Source organism: Phyllostomus hastatus, unplaced genomic scaffold (genome assembly GCF_019186645.2).
Source record: "Phyllostomus hastatus isolate PE091 unplaced genomic scaffold, TTU_PhHast_1.1 phas_contig_159, whole genome shotgun sequence".
NCBI lineage: Eukaryota > Metazoa > Chordata > Mammalia > Chiroptera > Phyllostomidae > Phyllostomus > Phyllostomus hastatus.
The window spans coordinates 16798196-16817978 of record NW_025333640.1 but is presented as its reverse complement, the minus strand read 5'-3'; the positions used below and the strand labels follow the sequence as shown (position 1 = coordinate 16817978).

Genomic DNA, 19783 nt, shown 5'->3' with positions numbered 1-19783 from the left:
AGTAGGCTCTAAGGAGGAAGCAGGAAGATCAGACAGGTCACTCTTTTCTCCCAGAGAGACTCTGTGGCTGTTGATGAGTTCACACTGGATCGATTCCAGTGTGCCTACTTATTCAAATACCAAAAAAATCTATAAGCCATTCCCCCCATTTGATTCTCTGAGTAGAACAAAGCTAAAACAGATCTTAACTTTTAAATATCTGATTTTCACAAAAACTCTACAAGTAAGTGGGGCAGATATTATTCCTATTTTCACATGAGGAAGCGGAGGCTACTGAAGATGAATGACTAGTGAATACCATTTGCAGAGACAGGAACTCAGAGACAGTGCTCCTTTCTCTCTGTAAGCAGCTTGTTGAAAATAGAATCCAGATGTTGGCCTTGTGATTTTTTTTAACAGATTCTTTCCCGAAGTCAAATTTCATAAAAGAAGAAACAGAACGAGCACAGGTGTTCTGTCCAAGTGGCCTTTTGCAAAACACACACCTCGAGCCACGGACATGCTCGGATTTAATGGTTTCAGTGTTGATTACTGATGAAGCCCATGGCACACACCCACCTGCAATTTTCTTGAATAATGAATGTGACCATGGATCTGTACCCCGGCGGGGATTTGTAGAACTCCATTGCGGTTACAGATATATTAATGTGCAATGAAATGATAATGAGAAAAACCGACCTCCTAAAACAACACTATCTGCTAGTGGCAGGGTTGGAAAGAAAGGAAAAGGGAAGAGGAGTAGAAGGTTACAGGTGACAGAAACGAAACAAGTTTTGAATGGTCTGAACATATAACATGAAAAATTCAAGTCCAGTGAAACACTCCATATGGCGAGCAATAGAACGAAATGTTTTTTTGGAACTACTTAACTTTCAGTCAGTGCAGAATCTAGTTAAAACTTTAACTACTTTTTCAGCTTTCACTAATCTGTGCTTAGAGAATACAAATTCCATATTTTTATCAATGGCAATACCATTCAAGAGACTAACAAATAAAATGTTTTCTTGCAAGTTACATGGATTATATAAGGACTCATGAAGCAGGGGGGCTAAGCTTTGCAGCAACTACACTTCGATTCCATAGTTAAGGGTTTTTCACAGCATAACCTACATAGGCAGCATCAGCCAATTATACTCTCATAGACACTTCTGCCTAAATAAACAAGGTTCCTAGAAGAGTTAGGTAGGCAGGAGCAAATGACAGTAGAGTAGTAGTAGAAAGTATTTTTGTGAATGTGCATTTCCAAGAAGAAGAGAGCATCCGTGACCTTACATTCTGCCAGACCAGTGTTTTAAAGAGCGAGCATGACAGGTCTTTACTGGCACGCTTGTATGCAGCAACAATGTTCGGGTCACAGTGTCCTCATTTTGGACAAGTGCTTCTGAGATCCTTGTGAAGGTCAACATTCACCATGTGTATTTGCTTCAGTAAAGCAATTCTTGGTGAAGGGGGTGCTTACTCATTTAGAAAACCCTTTGAAAGTGTTCATCTCTTAGACTTTGATGTGGGTTTAAGAGGGAGGAAGGGCAGGTTAACAAATCCAAAAAAGACAGATACTGTATGTACCTTCCACTCAGTTGTATCCTATCAGCAAGTTTGGAAAGCTGGTCTGGAAGTCGTCTTTGTTTGATTACTCCCTCGGGTGTGACAGAGACCTCACACAGAGAGTACTGGTCTGGAGTAGCAGTCACAGCAAACTCCCTGATGGCCTGGATGACCACTTCCTTCGCCGTGGTGTCCTTACTGATCATGATGTATCGGCTTTGCTGATCAGCCTTAAAAACCCTTAACACTTGATCTGGCAAGTCTGGGAGAAAGAAAAGCCATACATAAGCAGAATGTATTTTAATTTATGGTAATACAATTAAGTAAAGTAATCTGGGGAAAACAACCCTTCTTATTAAAGATATTGCTCCTGGCTGGAGTAGCTCCGTAGATTGAGTACGGGCTGCAAACCAAAGCATCGCAGGTTCGATTCCCAGTCAGGGTACATGCCTGGGTTGCAGGCCACGGTCCCCAGCAACCACACATTGATGTTTCTCTCTCTCTCTCTCTCTCTCTCCCCCCTCCCTTCCCTCTCTAAAAATAAATAAATAAAATCTAAAAAAAAAAAAAAGATATTGCTAAAATTTCACCTCTCCCTTACTATAGCTGTTCTTCAAAGATAGAGTCAGTGAGCACGCTGATAATCTGCAAGAGCATATTGCCCCCCTACAGATAAATAAATAGATCTACAGACAAATGCAAACACATCAGGACACAAAAGCTGAACACAAGTTTGTCAGGTTAGTAGCAAAAAGTAAAAAAAAAAAATAAATCTAAAGTTCATTTTCATTATATTGAGAAGTCCATTATGCTGACCTAAAATAGGCTTTTCACTGTATTTACTTAATACAGCCCAGTAACGCCTTCATGGGATGTATTATCTTCATTTATGAAAGCGAAAACAAGTTCAGAGACATTAATTTGACCATGGCCATATCAAAATCGTCTGAAGAATGAAAAAGACCTGGTTCCAATCGTTCTAACATTCACCCTGACTGTGAGCATCCGATAAACCCACAGCAAAACGAGAGATAGCACAGCGTTGCCATCACACGTCAGAAGGATTGGGGTTATTGCAGTAAAACAAAGGAAGTGTGGGCAGTCTCACCTGGAGTAGTACTGAAGTCTAAAATGCGGTGATGTGACTGCAATAAATCAGGATTACTAGACGATAAGGTTCCACTGACGGGCAATGCAGTCGGGATGTGTTTCGTCTGCCTCAATCCTACGATGCTGTCGTCTTGAGATTGACCAATCCCAATATCACTGAACAGAGAGAAAAATTAGAACGGAAGTAATCAACAAGTTAGAGAGTTTAACTCATCAATATATAATAGACACAGGCCATAAATAAGTGATATTTCATAAAACACACAATTAACATAAAAATATTGATAAATTTGGTTGAAAATTGCAAAAGTAACTACTGCTTAAGGGTATCCAACTCGTTCTGCTGTGTCTTAAGAGCACAGTATGCCTCTCTGAAATCTATGTCTTTTTAATAAGACAAATCCTAACAAATTAGTAGTTTCTCAGTGTAGAAATAGATTCAAGATATGCTGTAGTTTTCAATGGAAACAGATTTTGTTTAAAAAGCACATTAAAAAGGACACATTTAGTTCTCACTAAACTTATGGTTTCTGCATGAGAATAATTGTTTTATAATCTGATCTTTAATAAATAAAAAAGATTGAGTAATTTTTAAGAAGACTGAATAAAAAAAAACATGAACAGAGGGGAAAAAATCCAAACTGCCCCAATTTCCTACCCTGCCTTTTCAGAGAACTCAATGATGTCATTACAGAGTCAAGTGTAAATAAACCCTGACACGTTATTTCTGAATTACACAGAGCATGAGAAAGCAGTGGTTCGCGGTGACATTTCTCAGCATCAAAGAAGAGGCTGTGGAAATCCAACGGCTCACTTTTAATTCTCTACTCAAATCTTCTAGTTATACATTGAAATTCCCAGAAAAACACTACTTATTATGGATGGCTACAAATTTATTTCCACTTACAAAAAGGCTGTTACTATGGAAACAAGATTTAAAAATATATAAAAATGATTTCTAGATCTGAAAGGTCGTTTCCAAAACATCAAAATAAAACAATATGCCTGCACTCACAAAAAACAAACTAGATCATAAGCAAACGGTCAGAGCTCTGCCTAGTTTCTATCGATACTTTGAAAGAAGAAGAAAGGGAATTATACCAAGTTTGGAATGTCATATATAAAATTAAGGCATTTAGCATCAATTAGGTTTTCAGACATTGGAGCTTGACTGTAATACCAATTATTTTTAGTGACTGTGATAAAAAGAGATCTAGCAACATTCTCTCTTAATTTTTTGTGTGAAATAGACATAAGAGTAAATAAACAAAGACAACAGCTTTCTTTTAAAAACAAAAATTAAAGAAAGTTTTAGTGTAAGTTCTTTCAAATTAATTTCCATTGAAGCATATGGAGGCATGCATATAAAGACGGAAAGTATTAATGTTCTGAGAAACATTCCAACCTTCATATAGTTAGTTGAATTTTATTATTCAACCATATAAACCAGGTTTTTCTGCCAAAAATATTAGAGGTAACATATGACTTGAGACATTACTATGGGCTCAAGCCAATGATACAGCTGACGGGGCCACTCCCAGCACAAATGCCTAAAAATACTAGTATGCTTCAGGCATGCCCCCAAAAGTCTGCCTTCTTAAGAACTGTTTCTCTGCAATATTTTAACACCTAACATGACCTAATTCTCTTCTCTCACCTGTGTCTGTTATCTACACACATGGGGACAGTCTTGGATTGAAACTACTTTATATTCAAGACAATTCAGAAATGTCCACCTCTGAACACATCCTCTTGTTGTTGGACCTTTCCAGCTCTCATTGTTACCGAAAGCACTTTTTTGGCCTTTGCTGATTTCAGTCTATTGATTTATTCCCTATTTTCTCTGGATTCATCAGTATCTCTACTTACCTGACAGACAGACCTAAATCCTACAATCCTTTTGTCCCACCCCGTTCTTTCCCCTCTCTTTATATCACTCTACTGCTGTCCTTGGCAGTCTGCCAGCAGTCTGCATCTTAGCTTACTGGTAATGTCTGAGAGCAAGAGGAAATAAGTAAACAAAATAAAACAATTTCTGTAATTGACTAATCCAGTGCCTTTGTCAAAACAAAGAAAATCTTCATAAACATACACTGATTTTTAGAAGAGAAACGTTTAAGTAGTAACCAGTATTAAATCAAGTCTATCATACCAATATATAGATCCTACATTTTACTTACTCTTCTTTTACATATAATTACTTTTCCTTTTAATTGTATTACAATATGAATAATAGCAAATAATTTTACATAATAAAATACAAAAATGATTCATATATTTTTACCTACAAAGATGTTTCCTCAGTGTTCTAAATTCAACACATCTAATTATTATCTTTCTTTCCCTTTCCCTAGCTTTTGAATATCTTTCTAAATACACATGGAACAAAATTACACACAGTATTCTCATACTGTGTACCAGCCAACACCCTGTTCTGTGAATGGATTAAATCCCAGTTCTGATATGTCACATTTCTATTAATACTTGCCAGGGTCAGGTTGACTTTTGATTTTTTTCCTAAGGTTCATAATTAACTCATGGTCAAATGTTACTCTTAGATCTTTTATTGTAAGTGTGCTGCTAATAATTCTACATCTAAGTACATTTTTTATCTATTTAAAAATAAGTTGGTTTTTTTTTTAAACATGAAGGTCACTTTCAAAATCAATTTCTGTTTTTTGTAATGTCAGCAGACCTAATCCATGGCCCTTTGGAAACTTACTCAATATGAACACACTCTCAAGTCTATAAATAAAACCATCACACTCATTGCTTATCATGAGAATTCTGCTGTAGAAGTCTTTTGTAGCTAAATCAAAACCACCAATCATTATAATTCAATGAAGACAACACTAGTTTTATGCTCAACCTATAGTAGTATATTCTAGACCATATCTCTCTAATCTGTGGATGAAAATTTTACCTGAAATGGAATTTAAAAATAGAAATGCTTGACACAATCCTAAATGTCTGTATCTACTGCTCCTTTGTAAGATGCATTAAATTATCAAAGAAAGAAAATAAATAACATGTTTTCAAGTTACCTTAAAGAACTGAAAGCAGGAAAGAAAGGAAAAAAGAGAATGGCAAAGATGAATAGTAGCAACAGGAGCCAGCAATGATTTGGTTAGCAAAGAGAAGATGCTGATGGTAGAGAAGATACCCAAACAAAGACACAGTAGTAAAACACCTCCCAATCACAGGGAAGACAGGAGCAACCACACCATTACTTTTTTATTATACTCTATATAATTTATAATATATAGAGTATAAATACATACTCTATATATTTATACTCTAAATGAGAAATAATTTTTAAAAAAAGTTCAAATGAGGGAGTGCTAAATGCTCTCTAATGTAGTTGGGATGGACAAGTAAGTAGCAAAAACAGGATTAAAATGAACTTTATTGATTAATATTTCTTCTAAGATAGTTCAGACATAAAAGCTTAACACCTTTTCTAGACTCATGTGAGTGAATATTAACTACATCATTACCATTGCATATTATTGTAACACACAGAAATAACGCACACAAAATTTACAGACACTTACTTGTATGGTTTCTGTGGCAAGATACTGATCCGAGTCTTGTCGAGTATCTTCTTTAGCTTGTTCCTGCCTCCAACAGTGTTGGCTTTACTCTTTTTATTTACTTTTTCAAGTCCTATCACTTGTTCTACATCTACAGCCAGATCCGGAATGGAGTAGCGGCTGGCCTTTTTGATGTCTCCAATTTTAGGAAGGTGAGGGGCACCATTTCTTTTCTCTTCTGACAGTCTTGTTAGAAGTTCTTTAAATACTAACGTGGAAATAAACAAGACAAAATGTCCATTATAAGAAATCTGAATAATTCAAAGGTACATGTAGAACTTGGAAACAGATGAAAAGTACAGGCTTGAGCTATCAAAACTGTAATCCCACAGGAAAACACCACTCCAATGAATGAATGACAACAAGAATCTGCTTTATAATGTTGGTCTTTCATTTCCACTCAGTATGCTAAATGTCCAGTATGTTCTTTAAATGTCTAGGTATTTAAAACATCTATGAATAAAAGCATTGCTAAAACATAATTTTTATGGTCCTCACATCAGTAGATTCTGATTTAGATATAATCACATACTTAACTTGATTATATATCTATGCATTGTACTATAAATATTTTTATTCTTATGATGTTTGAAATATTACTTATAAAAATGACCTTTTTATGACTGTGACATAAATGTAAAATGACCAAAAGAAGAAAAATAAAAGTTTGCAAAGCCCTGGCAGGAGTGGCTCAGCTGGCTGGGCGTCTTCCTACAAGGTGAGAGATTGCTGGTTCAACTGCCCATTGGGGCACATGCCTGGGTTCTGGCCGGGTCCCCAGTTGGGACTCGTGTGAGAGGCAACCAATTGATGTTTCTTCTCACATCGATATTTCTCTCCCTTTCTTTCTCCCTTCCTCCCTCCCTCTCTCTCCAAAAATAAATAAATAAAACCTTTTTTAAAAAGCATGCAAAAACACTTACCAAATAAATTGGTTTTCACAGTGATAGATAAATGTGTGTTATTTCTAAGAATTTCCATGGCTTTTGACAGCTGAATATTTTCAAAGTTTTGACCATTTACTTCTAATATCTACAAATAAAATCATATAATTAATTTCGATGTCCCAATGGACTGAAGGAGAAAAAAAAAAAAAGACACCAGCGTTCACCCTCGGCGTTTGGATTTAGAAACACCGCACCTGATCCCCTCGTTTCAAGCCTGCTTCAGTCGCTTTGCTGCCTGAATCCACGCTGTCCACGAAAATTCCAAATCCCTTCTCGGAGCCTCCGAGTAAGATGAAAGGCAGGGGAGCTTCTCGGGAGGGTTTCGTTAACGTCATGAGTCTTCTTTTTGCTTTAGCCGCGCAGGCAATGTTTAACAGCCTTAGGTGCCCACCCATTTTCTGTAAGAGTTCAGAAAGAGTGGTTGCAAAGACAGGCTGAATAAAATGAACTTATAAATGATAGTGTCAAGAAAAATCACAATTATTACCTCTCTTTCCAGATTATTTTCAAACTCTTCGAGAAATCGAGTCATCGCAGGATCTCCTTCAAAGTCATTGAAGTGATTATTTACCCACAATAATACTACCCGTGTAACCTGAAAAAGGAATGATTTTCAAAAAATTTAGTGCTAAAAATTTTCAGTTAAAGTGATTTCAAATAAGATACCTAACGTACAGCTTAAGTAGTAACAATGAACAAGAAAATAAACTAAATGCAAAACTCTCAGCAAAGATTTTATTCATAAGAAAATGACCTTCTAAGAAATATATTTATAATTTGAATACTGACTTTACACTGTTTTGCCAAGAAGCGTTTTGAATTTGTGAAGGATGATAATAAACTTACATCTTACTTACTGTCAAAATCTATTTGAAACAGGTCACAATAAAAAGAAAACTATAATAAATGAAAATAAATAAATATAAGACAAAGAAGACAGAAATTAAAAAAAAAATATATGAAGGTAGAGGGTAGAATAGACAAAAGGAACAACTAGGATTGAGCCCAGAAAGATCTACAAGGGAGCAAGTTATAAGAGGAAGGAGCTAGCTGGGAGTTACATAGTATTTGTTAACATTAAGATTCGGAAAGCTTTTAACACCTGTAATTCCTCAGGAAAAATGAATAGCCCTTTCTCACCCTACACATGTGTATTCACACAGCCCTGCACCTTTGCAGAGGCCAACATACACACTCACAGTTGGGGAATTTTTTTGTGTGTCCAGCAAGAACTGTGTGACATTCATTAGACTCTAAGTTCCATGAGGACAACTTTATGTCATGTCCTCAGTGCTTCCTTCATAGTTATAACAATGCCTGGTATAAACTAAATGCTCAATAAAATTTTATTAAATGAAGTGAGTATAACTGCATCTGTCAATATAAAAGTACTTGTTTTCTTTTATATGAGTTTAGTTTTATAAGTTTGAACAACAATATAAAAGGAGTTTTCCATAGAATAGTTTTCAAACATTTAAGTAACCCCTTAAAATGAGAAAATTAAGCATGCTATTCTAGCAGTAAAGAAACAGAGAAGATGATATAAAGTTAATTTGTAACTATAGTTTAAAATACTGTTTATAGTTATTATAAACAGTATAATACTATAGTTATAGTAATACACTGTGACGATTTTATAGTATCAGCCCAACTAATCACTCAGGAGCCAAATCTTGATATTTATATCAATTTTATGTCACTCTCACTATTGCCCAATTTTTCAAATTTAAGAAACATAAGATGATCTCCCTTAAAACTATATCTAATACTTGACCTTTTCATAAAATTAAAATTTTGCTACTGAGAAACCAACTTAAAAGTCTACTAGCCCTATGACACATTAGAAAAACAAGACTCATAAATCATAAATTGAAAACTACCAGCTATTACCAACAGCAAACAACCTTTAGGATGTATCAGGTTGCTGGCTCTGAGCTAGGCACTACATAAAGAACTTTACTTCTATTACTCATTTTCATAACAGTCCCAAAAAAGATGCTATTTATTTGCAAATAAACAAGCGTCAGCAGGGTCCAATGGCATCAGGCATACGGCAGAGGCAACGCTCAAGTTGAGTTTTTACGGCTCCTGACCTTAGCTGAGATCTCTTCTGGCTTGTGACTCTCAGACCATGAACTGAGGAGCCATACTGCCTGAATGATTTCTCGAAGGCCACAGAACCAGTTAGTGGCAGGACCAGCACTAGAGCTTGGAGTTTTTCATATAGTCTCCTGTTCTGGATTTTGATACCCTGCGTCTCCCAAGTCTGTCTCACGTAAATCAGACTGCACACGGAAAGGGGGCATGAATACAGACTATGTTAACTCACAAACCTCCAAAGACTATGTGGTTTATCATCTAATCTAGCTTTGACACAGCTCTCAAGAGGTGGTAAGGAGGGTCTGTTGAGAACTACATTACTGGGACCTACCAGCCAGCAATGTTTGTAATGAGATGCTGCTATGGTGCTAAAATTGTAACTTTTATCTGGTACACACTGACCATTTATCGAACTCGAGAATGCTGATTCCTACGGAACCCAGGTGTTTGGGGGTTATGTCTCAACACATTCCCAACAGAACTAAAATTTAAACATTTGTCGGACAATTTACTAACCTTTGCATTAAAAAAAAAAAGACATTTCTAGGAATGGACCCAGAAACCTTTAACAAGAACTAACATTTGTATCACTTTTGCTTAAAAAGTACACTCTCTTATTCCATTAAAATAATTTGAACATAATTGGCACAACAAATATACATATATTAAAGTATCTTTAAGTTTATATCTGAATATTTCATATTTAAAAGTCAAACCAGAATGTATTTTCCAACCTTATCCCTGAGGCTCGGGTCATTGAACCACTCCAATAACTTTTTGCCCACTTCCATTGGGCTGGAAAGAAAAGTCCTGTAGGTCAACAGGAAGTCTTCTATGAACGTTGGATCCACCACCGAATGCTCTTCCACCAAATGCATTGTTAATCTTTCTGAGGTGCCCTGTAACGATGAAAAGGTTTGATCACTATTCTACATAAATAGCATCTATGTGGTACCCCGATTTTAAATCTTCAACCTAAGATGAACTGGGTAGTGATATATATAATAATTAGTAAAGCTGCCGTGCATTATACAAAGATTTTTTTACAACTGATGACTTTTCAGAGAAATTATGCCTGAAAACGGGGTGGGGAAATCGAAATTTGTCATAACTGCTATGACCAAAAAAACAGAGCCATGTCTGCCTTACCTTGATGACGATGTGTCCCTTTCTTGTCCCCGTTCGATCAAGCTCTCGGTGTTCTTTCACCATAACAATTTCTCCTTCCTCCTCCACTTTTTGCATGTTCTTTTCTACTTGGTTGAGAATACGGCAATAATCTTGCTGGGCTATGCAGACAAACTGGAATGAAATATAAGTCACATGTTAATGATAAAGTGCTTGCAAGAGACCTAGCACTACTAATAATTCAGTGTTTTAATTATTTAACTCTGACATTTTTCTATGTCTTTCTCATACTTTCTAATGAGTGCAGTAATGAGCCTTAATCATAATTCTCTACTTTTTAATGTACTTCTTCCTTGGTCAAAAAAAGTTTCATTTTTTAGAGTATTTATATCTTTTTTATATTAAACATCCTAACAATTAAAAGAAATCAGATGATAGAATTAGGAGAGTCCTTTCTCAAGCATCTTCTTTGGCAATTAAAAAACATTACAGGAGGGGAGTAGAATCTTAAGAGGATAGATATAAAAAACATAATTGCTATTTAGTTGATTTTAAAAGCTGGAAAAAATTTTAAAAGTAACATTTTAAAATAAAGGTGGTTTTAATAAAAGACATCGAAATCCCATGCATACATAGAGTAGATATTAGAAATCTGCTAATTATATTGATAAAAAATTATTTTAGAAAGTCTGTTCAAATAAAGGTCCACAAAACAAGCCAAATACTTGTTACACTCAAGTTATTATTCCCTACAAGTGGGACTGCGGTGGTCCTTGCCCTTAAAGGAAAAGCTGACGATAACATACACATCAAGTCATCACTCCTCTGCGCCTCCAAATATAAATAACTTCAGGGTTTGGGGCAAACCACTTAATTACATTTCTTATAGCAGTTTTAAAGAAAGTTAAGAATGAAATATAGAAATCACTTATTACATAAATTGACCAAAGGCCACTGTCACCTCTGAATTTTGAGTGATTTATTCTTATTTAAGAAATCATTTGGGAATCAAAAAGCATGGACATTTCTTTTTATGTGAAAAGATTAAAGAAAAAAAAAGCAGATGGTTAAATCACAGCATATATAAAATATGAAACAGCCATCCAAAATCATATTTTCATAGGACATTTAGAGTTGTGGCTTAATGTTCATGATATTATATTAAATATTTAGTAGCAGTGAAAAATCAAATATTGTAATATTTATAATGACATCATCATTGGTATACTACAGTAACCTTATAGAACATTTATTTATTTATTTAGTATTGTTTATTCTATTACAATTGTTCCAACTTTCCCTCTTTGCTTTCTCCACCCACCACACCCCCTGTTCCCACAGTCAGTCCCCACACTTTAAAAAAAATATTTTATTTATTTTTATTTATTTTTTTATAGAGGGGAAGGGAAGGAGAAAGAGAGGGAGAGAAACATCAATGTGTTCTTGCCTCTCACACACCCCTACTGGGGACCCAGCCCGAAATCCAGGCATGACTGGGCCCTGACTGGGAATCGAACCGGCAACCCTTTGGTTCGAAGGCCCATGCTCAATCCACTGAGCTACACCAGCCAGGGCAATCCCCATACTTTTGTATGTTCATGTCCATGGGTCAGAACTTCCTCCATTTATCCTCCAAATCATCCCGTAAGGAAGGGACTACTATTATCCTCACTGTACTGATGAGGACACAGCTGTAACATCAGCATGCTGATTTGCCTAATGTCTCATAATTACAAACTTGCTAATTTTAAGAAATTGTGTATCAAAATCTTGGAAGGAAATATAACAAAATGTTAGTAATAATTATTATGTCTGAGCAATGCAAATTACAACTACCATATTTTTCAGACCATTAGACGCATCCAAGTTTTAGAGGAAAATAGGAAAAAAAAATTTTGAAGTAAAAAATGTGGTAAAATATTTAATAACATAAATAACATAGGCCACGCCCCCCCAACAAGCCAGGTAAGCTACATTCGGACTGTAAGATGCACCCCCTTTCCCTCCCCACAAAATGTGGGGGTGTGCATCTTATAGTTTGAAAAATACAGTATATTTTTATTTGTAGATTTATTTTTGCTTTAAGAAGTTTACAGATCTAGTGAGAAATTCATAGGTAAAATATAATTTTAACTAGTATAATAAAATCAGTTGAAAAAATGTTTATAAAGATTTTATTTATTTTTAGACAGAGGGGAAGGGAGGGAAAAAGATAAGGAGAGAAACATCAGTGTGTGGTTGCCTCTCATGTAACCCCCACTGGGGACTTGGCCTCCAACCCAGGCATGTGCCCTGACTGGGAATTGAACTGGTGACCCTTTCGTTGGCAGGCCAGCACTCAATCCACTGAGCCACACCAGAGAGGGCCAGCTGAAAATTTTTGAATTATATACATAATTGTTTTGGTGAGGTTTGTACTTTCAGACAGCAATTAACTCATAAAAGTATGTGTTATGATCTTGGCACTCAGATATAAATTAAAAACCAAACAAGATTTTGCTTATAAAAAGGCCATTGACAGTTTGTGTCACCATGGCATTTTTGGGGGGTACATGACATCACAATCTATCTATTTATTTATTTTTTAAAAAATTTTTACAACCGATGCTACAGAACTGTTCTCTTATGTTCTCTCTTTTTTTAAAGGCTTTTTAAAAAGAGTTTATTTATTTACTTTTAGAGAGGGAAGGGAGGGAGAAAGAGAGAGAAACATCAATTTATTTTTAGAAGAAAAATAATCTAGAATAAAAGAATGAAGTAAAATCAAACTTTAATCATAACACAAAATAGTCAACTTTCATTTTATCTATGCAACTGCTTTCTCCTCTAAAACTACTTCATAAATTCTAAGCATCATTAACACACATGATATCAGGCAAAGGTGAGTCTAATACATTTACCTTACGAGGTTAAACCTATTTACATTGGTGCATTGTGGTCTGTAAGGAAAATTCATACCTGATTGTTCACACACTGAAGGGTATAGGAGTGGGCTAAGAAATGCCTGGGTTATCCATGGCACGCCTAATACATAGATAGCAGAGAAGGAAAAAAGGAGCTGGAGAGAAGAAAAAGAAAGCAAAAGAGGGAAGAAGAAAAGGAAGAGGTGCATGTGTGGAATGGAAAACCATTACCAGTCATGTGGTACCATAAGGATGGTCTATATCACCTCGCCCTGCCTTCATCCTCCAAACCAAATGGCATTAGAATACACTGAAAAGAGAGAACTCGAAGAGGAGCATGCAGAGAAGGGATCTAGAGCAAACACAACCTTGAACATATTGTGGGATCCAATAAACAGAAATAAATGTTAAATTCAGTCCACTCACTGCTGTGTCCTTAGGCTTAACATAAGCTCAACTAGATATAACATAACCCAGTATTAGTTTTCAGAATCCACTGAAATTAAGAAAACAAGATCCAATCCTAAGCAAAGTTGCTTCTTCTTGACAAAGAGAACACCACTTTTGTTGATGTCCTCCAATACCTGTCAATTGCCTACAATATGCTCAATAGAATGATAGCAACATATGAAGGCCATTTTATGGATGAATGAAAATATGATTCTCACTGTTCTTTACTTCACCCAACAAAAGGATCATCTAACATTTACATTTTCTGACAGATTTGTCACATTTTAACAGAAATACATGAATGCACTATTTCAAGCATGCATTTGCACCAAATGGTCTAATTTCATTCTCCATCTTTGTCCAGCCTGACAGATGGGTTTGTGAAAGTACAGGAGTGATTCCTGAAACCCCTGATTGAACATGTTCGTTTTACAGTGGCTTGGGCATGAAGTGGAGAGGAAGAAAAAGACTTGCTCTTTGTATAGCTGTGAACCTTGATAAGGAGCTATAGGAGTCTAGGTGTCTTAATCGGAGTTTTCTTCTGGCACCTACCCTGCTGACTGTCACTCCAGGTTTCCTACCAATTCCTCATCCAGTAAATAGGTGATATGTTCTTCCCTAACAAATACCTCCTCTCCCTTTCCCAGACTCACATATAAATATTTAATGTTACTGGGTACATCTGACATTACTTAAGCACTCTGTAATATTCAATCATGTTACACTTTGATCAATTATTCTGAAACATCTCTGTGCCTCTTAAATCATTTCTGTCCCATGATTACAGAATTCTAACCAGAGGGTTGGCCAACTGAAGGGTGTTAATGTAATACCTGAATTCTCGGAAATAAAAGAACTCTACTTGACTTTTAAAGGCAGAGACTCGGACTCGAATGTTCTAGCAATGTGGATGTGTAGAATGGTTCAGGGAGGAACAGATTAGAGATAACAGGATAAGAAACATTTAAAGTTTTCTAGTTTGCTCTGACTCAGTTTGGTTTTGTTATTTTTGAAGCGTAATTCCAGAGCTGAGCTATCACTTACGACTGCTTTTCAATGCACATTTCCAGGCCAAATAAAGACTTCAAGATTTACCTACCATTTTGTTTTCCTATATTGTTCAAAATAATTGAAAGTTGACTATATTTAGAATGCTTTTCTGCCATTACATATTCAAAACATTGAATTCATGGACATTTTTTTCCTCTATAGTGCTCACTGAAAGAATTTTTTGGCAACATTATTTTGATTCCCTTGGTAAATGATTTTATTTATAGCCATGGTCATTTTTCCTTTTAGTGGTAAACAGCTTAAAATGAATGCATAATGAATACTGTTTAACATTTATCAGACCCTATAAAAATTCAATGATGTTCTTTTGAGAATAAAGTATATTCACATGTATTTCAGACTGCAGACTAATAAATACACTGAGGATTTAACACTAATTTGTCAAAGTTAAATATTCTGTTTTATTTATATTAAGATATTTTGCCTTTCAAAGAAACTTGTAAGAAAAATTATAAACCATAACAAAAGCATCTTAAATTTACTTCTTGCTAACATAGATGTTACCAGTTATATTAATCTAATTAAACTTCACAAATAGAGTATTTTTTCTACTCTTTAATTAAGTGCTTTTAAATAATGAATATACCATAATATCAGCACTGATATTTCAAGTATTTTCTTTATATTAGCAATTATTTTTTTTACTAGCAAGTTTTCCTACTGATTCATACTAAGATTACTTCTGATTCATACTTCTAAACTTAACTTCTTATCTTGTATATATTTAAATAAGAACACTGCATAACAGTATCAGATCATCTTTTTTTATTTTTTAAGATTTTATCTATTTATTTTTAGAGAGAGGGGAAGGGAGGGAGAAAGAGAGGGAGAGAAACATCAATGTGTGGTTGCTTCTCACACACCCCGTCTTGGGGACCTGGCCCGCAACCCAGGCATGTGCCCTGACTGGGAATCAAACCCGCAAGCCTTTGGTTCACAGGCTAGCACTTAGTCCACTGAGCCACACCAGCCAGGGCAATCTTTATTACCCTACTTATAATTCCTTCTTTTTTTAAAGATTGTCTTTATTTATTTTTAGAGAGAGGAGAAGGGAAGGAAAAAGAGAGGGAGAGAAATATCGATGTTCGAGAGAAACACTGATCTTCTGCTTCGGGGGATGGTGCTCCACCAACTGAGCCTCGCTGGTTGAGGCGATAATGTCTGTTGATAATGGGAGTTTTACTCCCATATAGTTTGATGAAATTTTAAATAACTGTATCTATAGAATACTTTTTAAAATGGAAGATATTTATAGAACATTTAGTTTTGTATAGTTCAAATAACTTTAAGGGAGATTTATTTTTTAATTTCCTGAGGTGTGGTAACATTAAAGCACTAAAAACACTAACAGTAATAGTTCTACATTAAAATATTACTTATAAATCTAAAAGATGACCTATTTATACAGATAGAAAAATCTTACCACAATTGCACATACGTGTTCTTTATTAAACATACTTAAAATAAACATTTTTAATGATATTTTATACCTGGCAGTCATCCACCTTTGTCCTCATTACTCCTTTCATGTACTCTTTGTCCATGGTAGGAGAGACACCAAAACTATTTCCCATACATAGTATTTCTGCTTTTCCATCTGGATAAGTCACTTCTACAGAACCATTCAGAATCACTGACCAGGAATCCAGCTAATTAAAAAAAAAAGGAAAAAGAAAGACAAAGCAGAAAATAACATCACAATCATGCAGCTGTAAATACTAGAATGGTCCCTACAAATGATGGAAGAAATACATAAAGTTAACTCTTTAGCAAATTCACAGAACCAGGAATAAAGCACAGCCATACATATGTCTATGTATTTTCCTGTCTAGCACAGGGTACACATCATTCCACTCTCTTAATATGACTTCTGATACTCTTCTCTAAAATGACATAAAGGAAAAAAAATCTCTTCTGTTCCTAAAAAACATATGTAGTGAACCAGAAAAAAATGATCATTACTGCCTCAGTAGGAACATCCGTTTCCTCTGACAAAAAAACACTATATTGTGAACATTTAAATTAAAAAAACATGTAAAGTTAACACAAAATATCTCTATGAATGTCTTTCAAAAATTTTAATTGAAAAGGAAATGTGGATTTGGAATACTCTGACATAATATGGAGTGTATCATAATTCTTGACTTACTCAAACTTGTCTATTGTTTATTAAGGGGAAAAAGTAAGAATTGGGTTTTTGTTCAGTCGCTCTGTTGACAAGACCTCAAACAGCAACTTTCTAGGTGGTAGAAATATTTACTAACCTCTTCACCATCATTTAACACTATGGTTCCCGCTCTTTCCACCACTGCAAAGACCATCACAGCACAGAGTTCGCGTCTCACCGACATTGTCATGTTGGCAAACGCAGGCAACTGGTGCATAAATTCCAAGAGTTGTTCTGAAAAACAAGCACATTCAGTGTAAAAATCACATTAAAAAAAAACAAACAAACAAGCAACCAAAAAGAATGCTCTAGGGTTCTTTATTTGAAATGTCCTAACAATTCAACCCATTGAAAAATACAATTACTTCAAGTATCTGCAGTACAAGTTGGACTTTTCACAGGTCTACAAAGAGTTCTGTCATTATGGAAATGGTGACATATACTTGTTGTTTCAGGAGCAATAATGTACACTGTTATTCAAATTCTAATGGGAATGAATATATTAATAATCTTCAAATGGGAAATTTCTATTGAAAGTGAGCTGTGATCTTATTAAGGTATATTAAGGGTTGAAATCATAAGCTGAAATGAAAGAGCTCTGAGAATTCTCCAAAAGCCTTTCCAGTCCATTCCAGTTCTATTCCAAGATTTAGAAACCAAGAATTATTTTCAATGAATCAGACACATGAATTAAAATTTTATATTACATGACAGATGCAAATGACAATTAACATATTATTTATTATCTCACAGATTGGCACAAAAGAAAGATAAGTCTGATCACTCTAGTGGCGATGCTGTGGAGAAGCATTTATACTTTGGCCGAACTCTAGATGTTGACAAGGTGGATGACTTCATGGTCTTTTCAAGTCCTGTGGTCTCTATTTTTAATTTTCTCTATTATTAGATAGCTTTACTAATTACTTACTATATTCTTTCTTCACTCTTCATCATGGCTCTTTGAGGTACATGCTTTCTTTTTCATTACAGAGGGAGGAAATAGGCTCCAAATCCTATAATTAGTAGGTGGCAGTGACATGCTTCAGGACCGTCTGCCTCCAAAGCTCATGCTGGATGTTACAGGTAGTGATGATGGACAGCACAAGGTATGTGTCAGACATCCTTTGAATACTTACTAGTTATATGATTTCGGGAAAAGTGGTTAATTCCCTTAAGGCATGTTTTTTCTCACTCTTAAAAAGCAATATACTTACCTTTATTGAACATTTAAGAGGATCAAATGCAATTCAGATGATAAGTCCTTAGCACAGAGTAAATATTTAATAAATGAGAACTATTACTTTATTGTCTTTATTACTACATTCATATCTTTGAAACTTTTGGCTAAGTAAAAATTCCACTTATTTTTCTTGTCACCACATACTGGGACTCTCCCTATGCACATTCCTGCTAGCTATTAACATTTATGACAGATTTTATGTTGTTGGATATAGTTTGTTATTTGCAAAAACAATGTAGAATAGGAAAACATGTTCAATATAGAAATGTATATGGCATATACATATGAATGTATATGACATTTCCAGAAGGTCAGACTGGGTGATTTTCTCTGGTCCAGCTGGGTAATGTCTGCTCTGATCAGACCCTACGTCATCCCTCCTCTGTAAGACTTTTCATGACACAAGGTGGCTACGGTCGTCAGGAGCATGACAATGATAGGTGGTGTCCAGGGACTCTGTCCAACAGGACAGTGTTCTTCAACCTGACCCCGACTAATGTGTTAGGAATTCAATTCACTGCTGCAACCAGCATTAAAAAATACATAAATAAGAAAGAGCATCAAAGCCCATCACTTAGGGGAAGAATGAGTCCTAAGGGTACATTTGTGTTATACTGTACAATATATTTATTCCTGGGGATAGCAATAAAGCAATTTTGAAACCACTGGAGGAGATGACCCAAATCTATTACATTCAGGAGGGTAGGAATTATTGTTTTACAAACGCGCTGACCTTCAGTTTAAAACATAAAGGCAAAGTCATGGTCCTCTGACTAGCACATCACAGCCCTGCTGTTTCCGGCCCGTTTTCTTCAGCTCTCACCCCTCCCCAACCCCTCATCATAAGGCATTAAAATGTTCCCTACAGACCGCACACTTTACTCTTTTTCTTCCCCAGCAATAGCCAAGCTTCTCTGCACGAGCAAAGATTCATGGTCTTAAAAAATATGAGACTAGAAGTTGTCGGAAGTATTTCAATTTTACATAATGTTTAGACAATAATAAATGTCAAAGTACTAACAAAAATGATTGAACAATGTGAAGTATATGAACATGAGGTATAAAATATATTTACTAATACTTGAAATAATGATTTGAAGTGCTTCACAGAGACGTTTTTCTTGCTCTTTGCCAGATTTCTACCTCATAAAGTAGGTCATAAAATCACCTGGTGATACATGAGTAGTGACTAACATTAAAAAAAAATACAACAGCATGAAAATACTTGTGTATCACATACAATGAGGATAAATAATAAAGGAGAAAGAAAATGTCTAATAATAGAAAATGTCTATAATTCTTCAGTCCCAGTTGAAAAACTAAAAATAAATAAACGGTTAACCAGATGGCATCTAAAAGTTTTTAAGATTCTCAAAGATTTATTAATAGCATCACTGGTTTTGTGATAACTTCTGTCCTACTACTTACTACACTGGAGGTTCAGTGCAATTAGAAAAGAATTTCTATCACCAATGCTTTTTAAAAAAAGATATAAAATGGAAGCATTTGGCATTAGGGCGCAACGTAAA

General features: G+C 35.3%; 1 protein-coding gene across 10 annotated transcripts in view; it reads right to left on the bottom strand.

Moving 5' to 3' along the window:
• Positions 1-19783, bottom strand: part of RAPGEF2 (Rap guanine nucleotide exchange factor 2) — a 220847-nt gene that overhangs the window by 17374 nt on the left and 183690 nt on the right. For all 10 annotated transcript variants that reach the window (XM_045830833.1, XM_045830836.1, XM_045830837.1 and 7 more), the window contains 10 exons: positions 17112-17248; positions 16338-16496; positions 10445-10597; positions 10030-10194; positions 7683-7790; positions 7390-7593; positions 7172-7280; positions 6210-6456; positions 2654-2811; positions 1567-1807 (listed from right to left, as the gene is read on the bottom strand). In XM_045830833.1, the coding sequence (XP_045686789.1) occupies positions 1567-1807; positions 2654-2811; positions 6210-6456; positions 7172-7280; positions 7390-7593; positions 7683-7790; positions 10030-10194; positions 10445-10597; positions 16338-16496; positions 17112-17248 (1681 nt within the window). The remainder of the gene's footprint in view (positions 1-1566; positions 1808-2653; positions 2812-6209; positions 6457-7171; positions 7281-7389; positions 7594-7682; positions 7791-10029; positions 10195-10444; positions 10598-16337; positions 16497-17111; positions 17249-19783) is intronic.